This window comes from Neofelis nebulosa, chromosome 1, assembly GCF_028018385.1.
Source record: "Neofelis nebulosa isolate mNeoNeb1 chromosome 1, mNeoNeb1.pri, whole genome shotgun sequence".
Classification (NCBI taxonomy): Eukaryota; Metazoa; Chordata; class Mammalia; order Carnivora; family Felidae; genus Neofelis; species Neofelis nebulosa.
Window position 1 is genome coordinate 96737774 of NC_080782.1, and position 17875 is coordinate 96755648.

Sequence of the window (17875 nt, forward strand, 5' to 3'; positions counted from 1 at the left end):
TCCAAGCTGTCAGCACAGAGCCTGATGTACGGCTTGAACTCACAAACTGTGAGATCATGACCTGAGCCAAAGTCAGATGCTTAACTGACTAAGCCACCAGATGCCTCTATAATAATCTTCATTTTAATCATGTCCAGATATTTTCATTTTTTTGTGAGGATCCAAGTTCCTGTCTAAAGAACTTCCTTTATATTTCCTGTAGTATGTTATCTGCTGGTAAGGAATTCCTTCAGCTTTTGTTATTTCACCTTCATTTAGAAAAGTATCATCCCTGTGTGTAGAATTCTGGTTGACAATTGTTTTCTTTTGGCACTATCACACTGTTCTCTTATGGACTGCTTAGTTTGTGATGAGAAACTACTATAATTGTTACCTTTGTTCTATATATATGTTTTTGAGTTTTTTGGGTTTGTAGTTAAATGCCCTTTATAGTTTTTTGAAAATTGTCAGCCTTTGTCTCTTCACATATTTTTTCTGCTTTCTTCTCTTTTCTTTCTGGGATGCCAGTTACACATTTGTTAGAAAGTTTGATATTGTCCCCATGTCTTAGATACTCTGGTGGGTTTTTTGTTTATTTTTTTCTCTCTGTGTTCAGCTTGGGCAATTTTGATTGGTCAGTTGATACTAACTTCTAGATTACAGGGGTGCCTGGGTGGCTCAGTCAGTTGAGCGACCAACTTCAGCTCAGGTCATGATCTCACAGTTGGTGGGTTCGGGCCCCACGGTGGGCTCTGTGCTAACAGGTCAGATCCTGGAGTCTTCTTTGGATTCTGTGTCTCCCCCTCTCTGTGCCCCTCCCCCGTGCACTTGCACACGGGCCCATTCTCTCTCTCTCTCTGTCAAAAATAAATAAAAAATTTTTTTTTAATTTCTAGATTACACAAAACAAGGCATTTGGTCAGGAATACTAGCCTTTTCCTGAACAGGTCCTTTGTAAATACTCCAAGTCCCAGATCTGAATTTTATACATAAAATCTCCTATATTTTGTATGCTTGATCAATTGATTTAAAACAGAAATCAAGAAACTGTAGGTTCTACTAATTAAAGCTCGTGTGAAATCCCATCCCTAATGTGAGATTCAAAATAATTATATTTAAGAATTTTCTTAGTATTGAACACTTAATTATGATTTAATTGTTGTAACATTTACTATTCATTATATTCACCAACTTAATCCTAGGTGGGTTTTGTACTTAACTCATAAGTTCATACCTTTTTCATTTAGGTAGTCAATGTGTTTACCTAAACACAAGCACCGAGCTGTGCTGGGAACTGGAAGGTTCGGTGGTGTAGCTAGAAAATACTTGTTGGAGAAGACCTGAATCCCTGAAAGAGAAGAATGCATTCTTATAGATTGATGCTGAATATGGAAAGTTTTGGGCAAAAATTCATAGAGAGGAAAATTAAAGTCTAATTGCGAGGAAGAAACTGTCACAGGAAAGCCAGCTGACTAGAACAGGAGCTATAACCCATGGCTTCAACCCAGGAAATAGATTGGTACCACCAAGCAATTAACTCTGAGTGTCCCACAATTTTAACTCAATTCTTAGACTGCCTGGAGGGAGCATCAGATCCCACATATCAAGGGCTCAGTCCCATAAGACTGCTGCTTCTTCAGATGCCAGGTTGCAAGTCCAGGTTGTTACCTGTGTTTTTGATTCACTGGCTATAAATTAGAGATAGCTACAACCCCCCCCCCCCCACTAGTTCAGTTAATTTGCTAGAGTAGTTCACAGGGCTCAAGAAACTGGCTTTGCTTACTCAATTACCAGTTTATTACAAAGGATATTAAAGGATGTGAATGAACAACCAGATGAAATAATACATACAGCAAGATCCTAACAACTGGAGCTTTTTCCCCTGTGGAGTTTGGGGCCTAGCACTTGAATGCTTTCTGGGTCACCAGCATGGCAGCTCTTCTGGGTTTTTATGGAGGCTTCATTACATAGACATGATTGATAAACTCTTTGGCCATTGGTGACTGTTTCACTTTCAGCCCCTCTCTCTCTCCCTGGAGGTCAGAGGGTGGGAGTGAAAGTTTTAACCCTGTAATCAAGGTGGGTTCTTCCTGCCACCAGCCCTCACATCTTTAGGAGGTTTCTAAAAGTCACCTCATTAACATAAACTTAATTGTGGTTGAAAGGGGCTTGTTGTGAATAACAAGACATCCATTTCACTTTTATGGCTCTAAAGTGATTTCTGGGGCTGCAGACAAAAGACCAAATATAACAAAAGATGCCCCCAGGAGTTTTACATTTGCATATATCTAGTGTTTAAACTAGTTCAGTAAGATTTTAGTTAGCAGATTAAAAGGTCTGTTTAAATAAAACTTTATAGGGAAAAAATGGTAGGTGGTTTTGAAAAAATCTGTAATTAAGTTAGAACAGGTGCATGCTTTACTCAGAAAACCTGAATTTGGAAAATCATTTCACAAAAGACCGAATAGAAAAGAGTTTTCTTTTCAAGGCTACAAGTGGGCTGTTAAATTAATAGCTTAGCTTATTGTTTGATTTTTATTCATTCATGTTTTGAGGAAATTTCAGTAAACTTTAGAAAATTTTAAAAACTTTTTATTTGAAACTAATTTTAGACTTACAGAAAACTTACAAAAACTATGTGGAGAATCTCTATGTACCCCTCACCCAACTTCTCTTAATGGTAGCATCTTACACAACCATAATAATTACCAAATTAATATAGACATGGTGCTACCAACTAAACTGCAGACCTCTTTTCACAATTGTCCTTTTCGGTTCTAGGAACCTATCCATGACCACATTTTGCATTTAATTATTTCTTCTTAATCTCCACCATTCTTTTTCTCAGTCTTTTGATACTTTTGAAGAATACCAACCAGTTATTTTGTAGACTGCCCTTCAGTTTGGGTTTATGATGTTTGCTCATGATTAGAATTAGGTTATGCATTTTTGACAAGAATACCGCAGAAATTATCTTGTATCTTTCCCTATGCATCATATGAGAGGGTTCATGATGCTGATACATTTTATTACTGGTAATGAGCTTTAGAAATTCTTGATGATAGATGCTATGATTTCTTTTATATATACATATTAAAATTATTATTAAGGGGGCGCCTGGGTGGCTCAGTTGGTTAAGCATCCAACTTTCAGTTCACAGCATGATCATGCAGTTTGTGAGTTCAAGCCCCGCATTGGGCTCTGTGCTGACAGCTCAGAGCCTGGAGCCTGCTTCAGATTCCTTGCCTCCCTCTCTCTCTGCCCCTTCCTCTCTCATGCTGTGTCTCTCTTACTCTCAAAAATAAATAATAAGACATTTAAATTTTTTAAAATTATTATTAAAAATACCAGTCCATCAAAGCATTTGTTTTGTAATGCAGATAATTTACCAAAAACCAAAATGCAGATTAGGGAAAGCTGTTATCATCACTAGTTAATTAATGGGATGAGGTCTGTAGAATTTCACTAAAAAAAGTAAATTGTTCAATGATAAGAAAAAAACACCTTTTTCTTTCAAATGAGGCAATTCTTTCTTCATTGGACAGTTAACAAAGGAATTATCAAAAGAAGAATCTTCCCGAGTAATAGAATTGTTTTTGTAGTAGAAAAATTGTCTTGGTTGAAGCAATTAACTTTGGATAATTTATCAAGTAGAACAATAAATGAGGAAATAGGTGATTGTTTTTAGGTTTTTTTGTTCTATGTGTAACACTGGAATTCTATCAAATTAAGTCATTAAGACCAGTTTCTGGGGTGTAGCCTATCATCATATCTGAAATAAATTTATTGCAACAAATTTTTTGCATTTTGGGCATTTCAAAATTATGAATAGCATGAAATAAATCAATAATAATTTCAGAGGAAATACTACATTACATGTCCCATACCTTATTGACATTGAATCATCCTCATATGTTTCAGAAAGGAATGAAATTGTGCTTCAGGCTTTGATGCACTTAAAAAAATACAGTGTGGGGCGCCTGGGTGGCGCAGTCGGTTAAGCATCCGACTTCAGTCAGGTCACGATCTCGCAAAAAAAATACAGTGTGGGGCGCCTGGGTGGCGCAGTCGGTTAAGCATCCGACTTCAGTCAGGTCACGATCTCGCGGTCCGTGAGTTCGAGCCCCGCGTCAGGCTCTGGGCTGATGGCTCGGAGCCTGGAGCCTGTTTCCGATTCTGTGTCTCCCTCTCTCTCTGCCCCTCCCCCATTCATGCTCTGTCTCTCTCTGTCCCAAAAATAAATAAAAAAACGTTGAAAAAAAAAAATTAAAAAAAAAAAAATACAGTGTATTTGGTATAGCCAGTGTGGAAAACAGTATGGAGGCTCCTTAAAAATTAAAAATGGAGATACCATATGATCCTTCTGGGTCTTTACCCAAAGAAAATTCTAATTCTAAAAGATATATGCACCTTTATGTTTATTGCACATTATTTACAATAGCCTAGATATGGAACACCCCAAGGTCCACCAGTAGATGAATGGATAATGGATGAAGAAAATATGGTGCATATATATACAAAATGGAATCTTACCCATAAAAAAGAATGAAATCTTGCCACTTGCCACAACATGTTTGGACCTAGAAAGTATTTTGCTATAAAATAAGCCAGAGAAAGAATACCATATAATTTAACTTATATGTGGAATTTAAAAAACAAAACAAACTTGGGACGCCTGGGTGGCTCAGTTAAACCTGACTCTTTGTTTCTGCTCAGGTCATGATCTCACATCTCGTGAGTTCCAGCCCCACTCTGCACTGTCAGTGCAGAGCTTCGGATTCATTCTCCCCTCTTTCCACCCCTACCCCATTCATGCTCTCCCACTCTCTCAAAATAAATAAACTTAATTTAAAAAATCAAAATACAAAACAAACAAAAATAGACTCATAAGTACAGACAACAAACTGGTGGCTGCCAGAGAAAAGGGGAGTGAGGGGAAGTAGGTGATCAAGGGGATTAAGAGGTACAAACTTGTAGTTATAAAGTAAATAACAGGGATGAAAAGTACAGATTAGGAAATATAGTAAATAATGTAATAATAGCTTTGTATAGTGACACACAATAACTGTATTTACCATGGTGAACATTTTGTGATATATATAATCATCAAATCACTATGTTATACACCAGAAACTAATATTGTATGTCAAAACTGTGTTTTTATGAAATAAAATTTTTAATGATATCTCCCTCAAATATACAGTAGATTATTAGGTTTTGCTGATAGGTATATCTATATATACCTATATAGATAGATAGAGTGTTTATTCCTCAAAAGAGAATGAGTAGAAACTCTCCTGTAGATATCTGTAACCTGTCGTAATGAAAGTGGGAACTAGTTCACATTAAGCTTTTTTCACTTGCTAGGTTTTCTTCACTAGGAACATTTCATTGAAATAGTTTTTATACTTTTTGGATTATCTTTGAAGCATCCATGAACTATAAAACTAATAGAACTGAGTCCTGCTGTCCCTTCAAAGTAACAATATTCAATGTAATTGATAGCATTTTCTTTTATTTTAGTTCAGCAATCAGCAAACATTGGGAGGCTGAACTGGCTACCCTCAAAGGAAATAATGCCAAACTCACTGCAGCCCTGTTGGAGTCCACTGCCAACGTGAAACAATGGAAACAGCAACTAGCTGCGTATCAAGAGGAAGCAGAACGTCTGCACAAGCGAGTAAGTTCAGAGCTGCTGCCATCCATAGGGATTTATGGCTAACAGACTTCACTGCTCAGCAGAGACTTACATGTAGTAGACTCAGTTCAAGGACATCTTTTGAAGATAATCGTTGGTTGTCAGAACATATAGATAGATGGTAGTATAAGTGGGTTTATTTAGTTAAGAAAAATATTTTCTATTCTGTCATTATCTGTGAAAACCTTGGTAAGTTATGTCTTTCTTTCTGCTCAGTAATCTCATCTGTAAAATAGAAATAATAATTGATACTGTGTAGAATTCCTGTGAAAATTAATTGAGAAAGTGAATTGACATTTAGTTGCACTGAGTTAATGATAGATGCTTTTATTATTTTATTTTTATTTTTTAAAAAAGGAACAGGAGTGCCTGGGTGGCTCAGTCGGTTAAGCGTCCAACTTCAGCGCTGGTCATGATCTCACAGTTTGTGAGTTTGAGCCCTGCGTGGGGCTCTGTGCTGACAGGCCTGAAGCCTGATTCAGATTTGTGCCTCCCTCTCTCTCTACCCCTTCCCCACTCACGCTCTGTCTCTCTCTCACTCTCTCAAAAATAAATAAAAACATTAAAAAAATATTTTTTTTAAAGAGCAACTTAAAATATCCAGGTAGGAAACGCTTTATAAAAGCTGGGAGGTGCCTGGGTGACTCATTTGGTTAAGAGGCCAACTTTAGCTCAGGTTATGTTCTCATGGTACATGAGTTCGAGCCCCGCATCAGGTTGTCTACTGACAGCACAGAGCCCACTTCAGATCCTCTGTCCCCCTGTCCCCCACTCATGCTCACTCGATCTCTCTCTCTCTCTCTCTCTCTCGATCTGTCTCTCTCTCAAAAATAAACATGAAAAAAAATTTTAAGAAAAAATAGTCGGTTACACAGGTTTCCCCCACTATCCAAAAATAAAGCATTGCTGTGAAACCTTTCCTAAGCTCAAGTGGCATAAAGCAAAGAGTATCCCCTACTTTAAAGTTCACATCATACCACTTCACTTTTACAAAAGACCTACATTAGTATCTGTTTTTGCTACTTGACAGAAATCTGAAGATGATTTTCAGTTTTACCAAAAAACACCATTACCATACTAATCTAGGTCTTTCATAAAAGTGAAGTGGCATAAATGCAAGCTCTCAGAAAGTGAGGGAGCACCTGCATTTGAAATTCATATAGGAAAAGAAAATCAGAAACCCCAGTATAAGTAATATCAGAAGCCCAAACAATTACTTGTGAAGAATTTTTTTTGTGCTCAAAGCATTTACATTTACCCAACAGGAAGCAGATGCCACTAATTTCCCTTTTTAGAAAGGATGCCAAACAAGTGAACTTCATAGACAATAGGAAATTGTCTTACTACCAGAGCACAATTTAAGGAATGTAATAGGACCAGAATGACAAGGGAAATAATACAGAAATGGAATAGACACAGGGAGGGAGAGTAAGAAACCTGAATAAATATCATCCTATTATATGTATAAAGGTTAACTTAAGAGGAAGAGGAAGAAGGTTGTTTAATGAGTATAGAATTTCCATTTAGCAAGATGAAAAAGTTCTAGAGATCTTTTTCACAATGGTCTGAGTATACTTGTACACTTAAAAATGGTAAAGATGATAAATTTAATTATGTGTTCTTTACCACAATAAAAAAAATTAACTCACAACAGTTAACTCATGAGCCAATAAATATTCATTGAAAAACTATCATATCTCCTTATTGAGTAATCCTTGCCCTTAAGGAATTTTTGGTTTAAATAATTAATTGAATTTTAAAGATTTAAGAAATGAAATCTTTCTGTTCACATGTTTATAATTTTCAGTGCTCTTCCTTCCTTTTTATAGATTTGATTTCCATCAAGGTATCCTTTCCCATTGGCCTGAATTAACTTTGCAATTTTGGCCAGGTATAAGGACAGCTTTTTGACTTAACTACAGGTTGCGTTTTCCTATTTCTTCACATGTGTAGTCATTTTCAGTTGTGTGTATAGACATTAAAAATTAGATGCTATGCTGCCTATAGATGCTCTCATCTTATTCTGAATGATGTTTTTTATTTGAGCAAGCAGTTAAATGACTTACAGATTTCCTCGAATTTGTGGAGGTGTGGACTTACGCTTCATTATTAGAGTTGTTTTATTTTAATTTTGCCCTTAACCCTCTGGAGAATCCCCTAGTCCTGAGAAATCTTTATTTCTAAGGCGTAACCCTTCAGATGCTTCAGTGGAAAGCTTGAGGTGATAACCAATGTCCTCTAATTTGGTGGGACTCAAACTTCAAACTGTTTTCTCTATGGTGAGCATGAGCACTACCACCTTAGCCCTTTCAGCCTTCCAGCTCCCCACACCCCACCATGCTGGACTCCTTGGATTCTTACCTGTGCATGTTTAGTTCAAGGGTTGACCAAAGACTTGGAAAAAGTCTCTATGCTTATTTGGGGCTTTCTTCATACAGTTCCCTCAATTTCTAGCTGTTTCAGCTGTTCTAAGGAGTCCCCAAATCATCAGGCTCCTCAGGCTATCTTTTAGTCTTTTGCTCTATTTGGTCACTAACCAGGGCATTCAAGCAGTTGAATTTTACATTTCGTTCATGATTTGCCATTGTTATCTATGGGAAAGTTTTTTTTAATAAAAACAACTCCATCATTATGAGAACTGGAATTCCCCGTAAGGAGTTTATTATCTAATTGAACAAAGAAAACTAATAAACATTGAAGAATAAGGAAATAATTCCCAAGATTTTCAATACATTTCATTTTGTGGACCACAGGACAGGAGAGCCTTGACAGATTGAGTAGATAGGAATGGCTTTCTGGTGAAAGTGCATGCTGAGCTGAGAGTAGAGGGTTTGATGAAGTCTGAATGGCCTCAGAGGTAAGAGAGGACATTCATATCCAGCAAGATGGGTACAAGAGTTGTTTATTCTTTCTTAAAGTTTTATTTATTTATTTTGAGAGAGAGGATGCACAAGCCAGGGAGGGGCAGAGAGGGAGAGAGAAAGAATCCCAAGTAGGCTTCTTGTTGTTAGCACAGAGTCTGGCACAGAGCTTGATCTCATGAACCATGAGACCATGACCTGAACTGAAATCAAGAGTAGGATACTTAACCAACTGAACCACCCAGGCACCCTGAGAGTGGTTTGTTCTTAGGACAAGGAGACTTGCCTGCTTTTAATTGGAAAAGTGATATATCACATACTGTGAGTGTCTTGGATGATGAGGATAGTTAAGTAGTTTAGCACTGATATATGCAAGACCTGAGGGTTAAGATTTGATGTAAAAAAAAAAAAAAAAAAAAGCCTTTGAAAGGCTTTGAATGGGAGAGTTAAAGATCACAGATGAATGTTAGTTTGCAGAAGAGGTAAAAATAGATTACAGTTAAGTCTTCTGGCAAGCCATTGCTGTTCTTTAGGCCTGGATGATAAGGGTCTGCACAAGGCTATTAGTACATGAATAGAAAAGACAAAAGTGTTAAGAAAGGTAGAGTGACATTTGTGGAGTGTAATTAGATATTTGGAAAACGTGAAAGAGAAGGATTTGCTGTGTTTCTTTACAGTCTAGAATTCACTGCAGTCTAGTCACCCAAAATGTATGAGCTCCCGATGTATGTAAAGAGCTGTGATAGGAGGTGTATGTATGTTTTTATGTTGACTTCTGTCTCTTTTGACTGTCAAATCCAACAGTGTTGTTGGACAGGATAACTTTTAGGGACTCTGCCCTTCTCTGTTCTCTCAGAAAATACCAAGTGCTTGTTAAAAATTAGGTAGCTCTTTGGGCCCTCAGTACATTGTTATTGACTAAAAAATGTTATCTTTTGCCACAGAGACATTATTGATATGAAGTCATTCTAGTAATAGAATGATTTAAATTGTATTTTTAAGCATATCTTTTCTTCCAGATTCTCTTAACATTTTGGAAATGTATTTGAAAAATTTCTCACTTCTGCAAGGCCAGTTTTCAGAAGCCATGTTTAATTTGAAAGCTACAGATGGAAGGCAGATGGCTATATCTGATTTTGAATATGTTTTCATAGGAAATTTTTAAAGAAAACTTCATTATAGGGATTCTCTGCTATCATTAATCATTTAATTTTAAGTTTTCCTGATTTTGCCCATGACCAAGCCATATAAATAATGATTTCCCTAGTCTTTTTTCTTTGTCCTAGATTCGTGTCTTTAAAGAATCTATTCATTCTAAATAAGTGTCTTAATATTTCTCAAAATTGATTTTCATATGTTCCTTCAGAATTCATGTTTTAACTATCAGGAGTTACTATATTTTCAGCAAGAAATCCTTGGAAGTAGTCATATAACTTACCTGTGTTCTCCTTTCATTCTAGGTGACTGAGCTTGAATGTGTTAGTAGCCAAGCAAATGCAGTGCATACCCATAAGACAGAATTAAATCAGACAATACAAGAACTAGAAGAGACGCTGAAAGTGAAGGAAGAGGTATTTGCTACTTTTTACTCATCTGTAATCTGGCTAACATATGTATACAAAATATTTGAGCTTATGTCAGATTTGCAGGTACTTTATGGAGTAAAGTAAGGTCGTGGGATGCTGTTTAGGGGTGTGAAATGTTTTTTTTGATTAATATTAAGCTTGTTCATATTTTCTCCTTCCTTATTTCTGCTGTTACGAACAATGATGAGGCAGTCAGACTGAGATGCTGCCTCTTGCCTTCTGTATGAGAGTTGCATTCATAAAATCAACAGAAAACCAGGAGAGGTTAAATGAATTTTATACGCTGTTGCTTTCTCTGGTTTCTGGTCAGAAGATTTAACATCCCAGGAAAGAATTATATCCACAACCTTAACATATTCCAATGGTTGTTTCTAAGCGGTGCTGTCTCAAAGCCCGCAAGTGTACTTGTTGCTTAAGATTATCATGTAGTAGACACCATACCCATAAAGACAAATCACCCCTCTAAAATTTAGTCAGTATAAAGGAATGTTTTTTTAATTATTTTTTTCGAGGGACTGGAACAATGATTTCAGGAAAAAATAAGACTTTCTCTTTCCTTGATTTAGTTTAAATATTGTGGCTAAAGACCTTGCTGTACTTTTTCTAGGAAATAGAAAGATTAAAACAAGAAATTGATAATGCCAGAGAATTACAAGAACAGAGAGACTCTTTGACTCAGAAACTCCAGGTGAGCTGTAATGACGTTTTGATTCATTTCTGCACAGCAAGGCATCACTCATTCTTTCACATAGTAATGACTTTTTCTCTGAAATTTCATTTCGTAGGTTCTCAGTCCTTTTTCTTTTCCAGGACTTCTCATTCGGGCCTAATCTTTGATTTGTCAAAAATTACCTGATACCTTTTATCTTGGTAGCATATGATCATCATAGATGGTCATTTATAAATTGTCTTCAGTAAATTATTTTAGAAATTTCTACTTTGTAACATAAAAAATACCCTGAACTTAAAGAGAATTTCTCAAATGGATTTCATTCACTTGAGAAGTTCTCATTTTTTTTAACACTGAACTACTTAGCATGAATTACAAAAGTAGTTGTGCCCTAATGGAAATCAAGTTAGTACTGTTTTTCTTCCTTTATACGAATTAATTTTACTCACTTTTTTTGCATAAGTAATATGTTTCTTGGCTCTCATTTACATATGTATATCCTGTGTCAGTGGTTAGGGAAGAATTTTAGAATTCATTATCAAAGTGCCCTGGCACCTCAGGTACTTTTACACCCCAGTGGTTAGCTGCCTCTATAAAGAGAGGTTAGGGCCACTTTAGAGTTGGGAGTAGAAATAAATGTATGTACAGAGTGAGGAATTTGGGCTGAGTGATGATGAGTGGGACCTGAAAGCCCAGTATTAAAAGGAGTACCATAATTATAATGAGAATGTCCAGCATTAATTGAGTGCTCACTTGCACCAGACACTGTGTTAAGCACTTTACTTATATTGTGCATTTATTCCATGTAACAGTCATAGGAGGAAACTGAGGCTTGTATAGGTTAACTTGTCCAATCTCTCTTTAAGTAGGCAAAGTTCTTTGACAGTGGAAATGGGTTCTTTATAGAGCATCAACTATTTCCCTCTCTCTCTCCCGTCATTTGACTTTCAGCAGTCTGAGAAAAAGGAGGTGGTTTGTTTTGGTTAGCCCTATTAAATGTTGTTCCTACATTTTAATGATCTGTGTAAATTAGTGGTTGTCAACTGGGGGCAGTTTTGTGCCAGAGGGGACGTTTAACAATGTATGGAGACAGTTTTGATTTTCACAACTAGGACTGTACTATTGACATCTAGTAGGTGGAAGTCAAGGATGCTGCTAAACATCCAATTATCTGGCCCAAAATGTCAATAGTGTCAAGGTTGAGAAAGCCTGGTGTAGAACTAAAAGATGAAGCATGGAATCAGGGCTAGAGGAGGTGGAAGAAATCAGTGTGGCTTTGCCATTTGTTCGTTTGTTTCGGGCTGTCATTGTCTGAGTACTTGCTGTGCTTCAGGCATTTTGCTAAGCACTTGTATACCATCGCTCTAATTCTCAACTAATTCTCACACTAACAAATGTGGTAACCCCATTTTCAAAGAGAAGGCAGCAGTTCGGGGGTGTTAACAAGTTTACAAGACACTGAACTAGAAAGTAGTAAGGCCTAAATTTGTTTTGATTCCGAAGTCTCTGTTCTTTCTGTATTAGCACCACACTGCTCCAGGCAGTCAAGTGGCCAAGACATTCCTGACAATTCTTTAAAAACATTTTTCCAGTTACATACACATTTACATTGTCCGGGAGAAACCAACAGGTGATTTTTCATATCAGACTTCTAAATGTATTTCATCATTGACTGAGCAGTAATTGAATTTTAAAGCTGGCTCCTGGAATAGTGAATATCAATGCTTACCTTTTCTTTCACCAAGTATCAAAAACGCTTATCAAAACAACCTACGTGGAACAGGGCAGGGAAGCTTTCAGACCTTCGGATGTGCTGGTCCCTATTTGTTTTAGGTCTTGGCTCACGTGTTAATTTCTCCAACTTCTCAATTTAAGCACTGCTCTGCAAGGTCCTCCCAGCCCCCTACTCCCCCCACCCCAGGTACTCTTTGTAATATTACCATGTTTTATTTTCCTAGTAGCCATTGTCAGTATCTGAAATGATTTTATTTATTTTTAAAATTTATTTTAGAATGATTTCAGATCAGAAAAACTTGCAAGAATAATACAAAAATTTTTTTCATATACCTTTCACCCACATTTCCCAAATGTTAACATTTTTTGCTGTATTTGTTTTACCATTCTGGAACTCTATCTGTGTATATACATACATACATACATACTTATGTGTGTATACATACATACATATATACACTTCTATGTGTGTGTGTATATATATATATATATATATATATACACACACACACACATATCTTTTTCCTGAAATCTTTGAAAATACGTTTAAGATACAGTATCTCTCTCTCTTTTTTTTTTAATGATTTATTTTTGAGAGAGACAGAGACAGAATATGAGTGGGTTAGGGGCAGAGAGAGAGGGAGACACAGAATCGGAAGCAGGCTCCAGGCTCCGACTGTCAGCACAGAGCCCGACACGGGGCTCGAACTCACAGACCGCGAGATCATGACCTGAGCCGAAGTAGGATGCTGAACCGACTCTGCCACCCAGGCGCCCCAAGATACAGTATCTCTTTACCTCTAAACACTTCAGTGTGTATTTTATAAGAGTAAGGACATTTTCTTCTATAACCATCAAAAATTATCTATCTGCAGACCTTACTCAAATTCCCATAATTGTCTTAATAATCTCCTTTATAGCAAAATTTAAAGATTGTTTTTCTGGTCCAGGATTTATTCCAGAATCACATATTGCATTTAGTTTTCATGTATATTTATTTTGATGTTTGAATTGTCCCACATTTGGCCAGTTGAAACCCCTTCCGGCTTCTGGTTCCTTTTGATATGACACTCTAATTCTTTAAAGAATTTCTTTATGTTTTAGTACAACATAATCCAGGCTCATCTTGTATTTTTTCAACAGCCTTGGAATTCCAATAGCCTTGGAATTAGCTATTTCTTCAAGGAGAAATTTCTTTTAGCAAAGATTGATATTTAGAAGCCAAAACCTGAGTACTAGATAAGCTTCTTGTTATTAAGTTGGCATTGTTTCTTTTCCATCTTAATAAACAGAGCTAGAAGTACACACATACCACATTATGTCCATTTCAGGTACGTATATATGTCTTTTAAACTGAATTCTTACCCATACCTCCCACTGTAGTCTAATACTATGAAGTTCATTTTAGCCTTTTCCTTATTCATATCTGTAACTTGTTTACCCAACACCAAGAAACCTGGAGGCACCTGGGTGGCTCACTCAGTTAAGCACCTGGCTCTTGATTTTGGCTTAGGTCATGATCCCACAGTTCTTAAGTTCGAGCCCCGTGTCGGACTCCACGTTGACATTGTGGAGCCTGCTTGGGATTCTCTCTCTCTCTCCCTTTCTTTCTGTCCCTCCCCTGCTCACACTCTCTCTCTGTCTCTCAAAATAAATTAATTAATTTTAAAAAATACTGAGGAACCTGCTTCTTATTACCCACAGTATATTTACTTACTTTTTTAATCTCAGAAAGCACAGAAAATAGTTGTTGAATTACTAAATAAAACCACTGCAAGAAAATACAAACAAACCCTTACCAACTAGAGATCAGTATAATTCTTTTTGTCCTTAGCCTGTATCCAAAGTTTATTGGGTGAGTTCTTCCACTCCTCTGCAATTGGCTAGGTTCTTCATTTGAAGCACATTTATGTTTATTTGTGTCATATTCCATTTTAAATGTATTTTATTTCCCATTCTTCTTCATTTTATAGCATGCATTTAATGAGTATTTGAAACATTCATGTGGTTCCAAAAATCAGAACTATTCAGAAAGATGTCTTTAGAGAAGTATGAGCTCCTTCAGTCCAGACTAGCCTAGTTTCTGTCCCGTTCTTCCCACCCCCTGTATCCATCTGCCACCCGTTGGTAACCAGTCACATTAGTTTCTGGTTGATCCTTTCTCTGTTTCTTTTTACACAAATGAACAGATCTATTTGTTTACCCTCTCCTCCCCTTTTTTAAATGATTACATCCACTAGATTATTCTTTTGCACTTTGCTTCTTTAACCTGAAACATATTGTAGAGACCACTCTGTCAGTTCATACAGATCTTGTTCATGTTTGTTACAGTTGTATAGTACTTCATTTCTATGTGTTGATAGTTTATTTAGCCACTCCTTTGTATGGGTATTTAGGCTATTTCCAGTGTTCTGCAACAATACTACAAGTAATATTGTGCATAGGTATTTTGTTATCTTTGGAGGTGTATATTCAGGATAGTTTTGTTTTTTGTTTTTTGGTTTTTTTGTTTTTTTAGTAATCTGTACACTCAACATGGGGCTTGAGCTCATTATGACCCCAAGATCAAGAGTCTCATGGTTGGGCACCTGAGTGGCTCAGTCAGTTAAGTGTCCAACTTCAGCTCAGGTCATGATCCTGTGGTTTGTGAGTTCGAGTCCTACATCAGGCTCTGTGCTGACAGCTCAGAGCCTGGAGCCTGCTTTGGATCCTGTGTCTGTCTGTCTGTCTGTCTGTCTCTCTCTCTCTCTCTCTCTGCCCCTCCCCCACGCGCACTCTCTCTCTCTCTCTCTCTCTCTCTCTCTGTCTCCCCCCCCCCCCCTCAAAAATAAGTAAACACTAAAAAAACAAAAAAGAATCTCATGGTCTTCTGACTGAGCCACCCACAGGAAAGATTCTTAGAAGCAAGATTTCTTAGTGAGAAGATAAACACATAAGTAGTTTTGTTAAATATTGTCCAGTTTCCCTCCATAATGAATTGTGGCAGTGCTCACTCATACCACCAGCATGAGTGCATGTGTCTCCATAGCCTCACCAACAAAATGTGTTGTCATACTTCTTAATTGTGTGATAGGTGAAAAATGGTATCTCTTGTGTATCTCGTATTATTATGAGTCACATGAACTTCTTTCATAAGCTTAAAGATCTTTTCACTATCTTTTTGTACATGTGTGGATTGGGTGTTCATGTCTTTTGCCTTTTCTCGATAGGATTTTTGGTCCTTTTTCAAGAGTTCTTTGTATTCAGGAGTTCTTTATATATCTGATTACATGTTACAAATATTTTCTCCCAGTTTGTTGTTTTTTTTTACTTTTTCCAAGGTAGTGTTGCTTTATGTAGTAGTCAGATTTCTTCCTTTCTTTACTTGCTTGTGGCTTGTGAATAATAGAGTTAGATAACTCTTCTAAACTCAGATGATATAGGAATTTATACATATTTCCCTCTAGTACTTACAAGGTTTCGTTTTTTACCTTTAGATCTTCGAGTACTTGGGGTTTATTTTTTTGTGTATGGTATGAGATGGGTATCCAATTCCATCTTTTTCTAAATGCCTGTCCAGTTATCTCATTACCATTTATTTAAAACATCATTCTTTTTTCCAGAGATTGGAGATACTTGATTTCTATGTGTATTTTGATCTATTGCTGGACTTCCTGTTCCACCCCATTGGTCACTCTATTCATGTGTCAGTACCACACTGCATTAATTGTAGAAGCTTTAATGTCTGGGAAGGCCAGTTAATCTTCACAGCGTTTCTTCTTCTTCATTGCTTTTCTAAATATTCTTACATATTTATTTTATCATATGAACTTCAGTATTTACTTCAATACCAGTTTTTGTGTCAACTAAAAATGTAGCTCTATAAAAAAACTTTTATTGGGATTGCTTAAAATTTATTTAGGAGTGTTTTAAGGTTTTTGTGTGTTTTTGCATATTTGTTTATCCATATTTTGTCTTTTTTTGTTTCAAATGGGATTTTTTCTATCATTGTATTTGATGTTGTGTGTATATGTTGAATTCTGTATGCTTATTTTATATACTGCTACCTATTTTATTATTTGAGCTTGTTTTGTCATTTATTGCATTGATTCAGTAAGATTGTTTTGGTACGATAACACATAATTTGCAAACAGAGATAATTTTATTTATTTCTCCAATTCTTATGCCTCTGTTGATTTTTCTTGTCGAATTACACCTTAAAAACAGTAGTAAAGGGGCACCTCTGAGATTCAGTCGATTGAGTGTCCAACTCTTGATATGGACTGGGGTCATGATCTCAGGGTCATGAGATTGAGCCCCATGTCTGTGCTGTCAGCACAGAGCCTGGTTACGATTCTCTCTGCCCCTTCCCCATTCACATGCTTGTACATGTGCTCGCTCTCTCAAAATAAATAAATAACCATTAAAAACAAAACAATGGTATAGTGTCAAACAGTAGTGGAGTTTATGGGCTTATTTTTGTCCCTTATCTTAGTGAAAATGCCTCTATTATTTTTCCATTAATAAAATGCTGGATTTAACACTAAAATATATTTTATCATATTATGAGACTGTCTTTCATTCCTGTTTTCTTGGCTGTTTTTACCAAAAATTTTGTTAATGGCTTTTTTTAAGTATCTTTGGAGGTAGCCATAATTCCCTCCCTAGATCTATTAATATGTTTTGTTTTATTAATAGATTTTCTAATACCAAACCACCCTTGCATTACTGGAATAAGTACCGTTATCTATGATATATTATTCTCTTAATGTGGTTTTAGATTTTCATCTTTTATTATTTATAATTTTTACATGATACTCATTTGTAATATTGGTCTGTAATTTTCTTCCTTTGTGGGGAAGCTGTATTTATAAGATTTAGGTATCAAGGTTATACTTTATACAAAGTTATACTTCAGGAGTGCCTGGGTGGCTCGGTTGAGCATCTGATTCTTGATTTCAGCTCAGGTCACAATCCCATGTTCAGATGCTCAACCGACTGAGCCACCCAGGTGCCCCTTAAAAAACAATTTTTTGGGGGAATGCCTGGGTGGCTCAGTCGGTTGAGTGTCCTGACTTCGGCTCAGGTCATAATCTCACAGTTCGTGAGTTTGAGCCCCGTGTCAGGCTCTGTGCAGACAGCTCGGAGCCTGGAACCTGCTTCGGATTCTGTGTCTCCCTCTCTCTCTCTGTCCCTCCCCAGCTTGCACTCTGTCTCTCCTTCTCTCAAAAATAAATAAACATTAAAAAAAAATTTTAAAGAAAAAAAATTTTTTTTTTTTAATTTTTTTTTCAACGTTTTTTATTTATTTTTGGGACAGAGAGAGACAGAGCATGAACGGGGGAGGGGCAGAGAGAGAGGGAGACAC

The 17875-nt window shown here is 36.6% G+C and overlaps 1 protein-coding gene across 4 annotated transcripts in view; it reads left to right on the forward strand.

Annotated features, from left to right (window-relative positions):
- HOMER1 (homer scaffold protein 1) overlaps positions 1-17875 on the forward strand; it is a 145715-nt gene that overhangs the window by 115166 nt on the left and 12674 nt on the right. For all 4 annotated transcript variants that reach the window (XM_058728769.1, XM_058728759.1, XM_058728739.1 and 1 more), the window contains 3 exons: positions 5503-5659; positions 9999-10109; positions 10732-10812. In XM_058728769.1, the coding sequence (XP_058584752.1) occupies positions 5503-5659; positions 9999-10109; positions 10732-10812 (349 nt within the window). The remainder of the gene's footprint in view (positions 1-5502; positions 5660-9998; positions 10110-10731; positions 10813-17875) is intronic.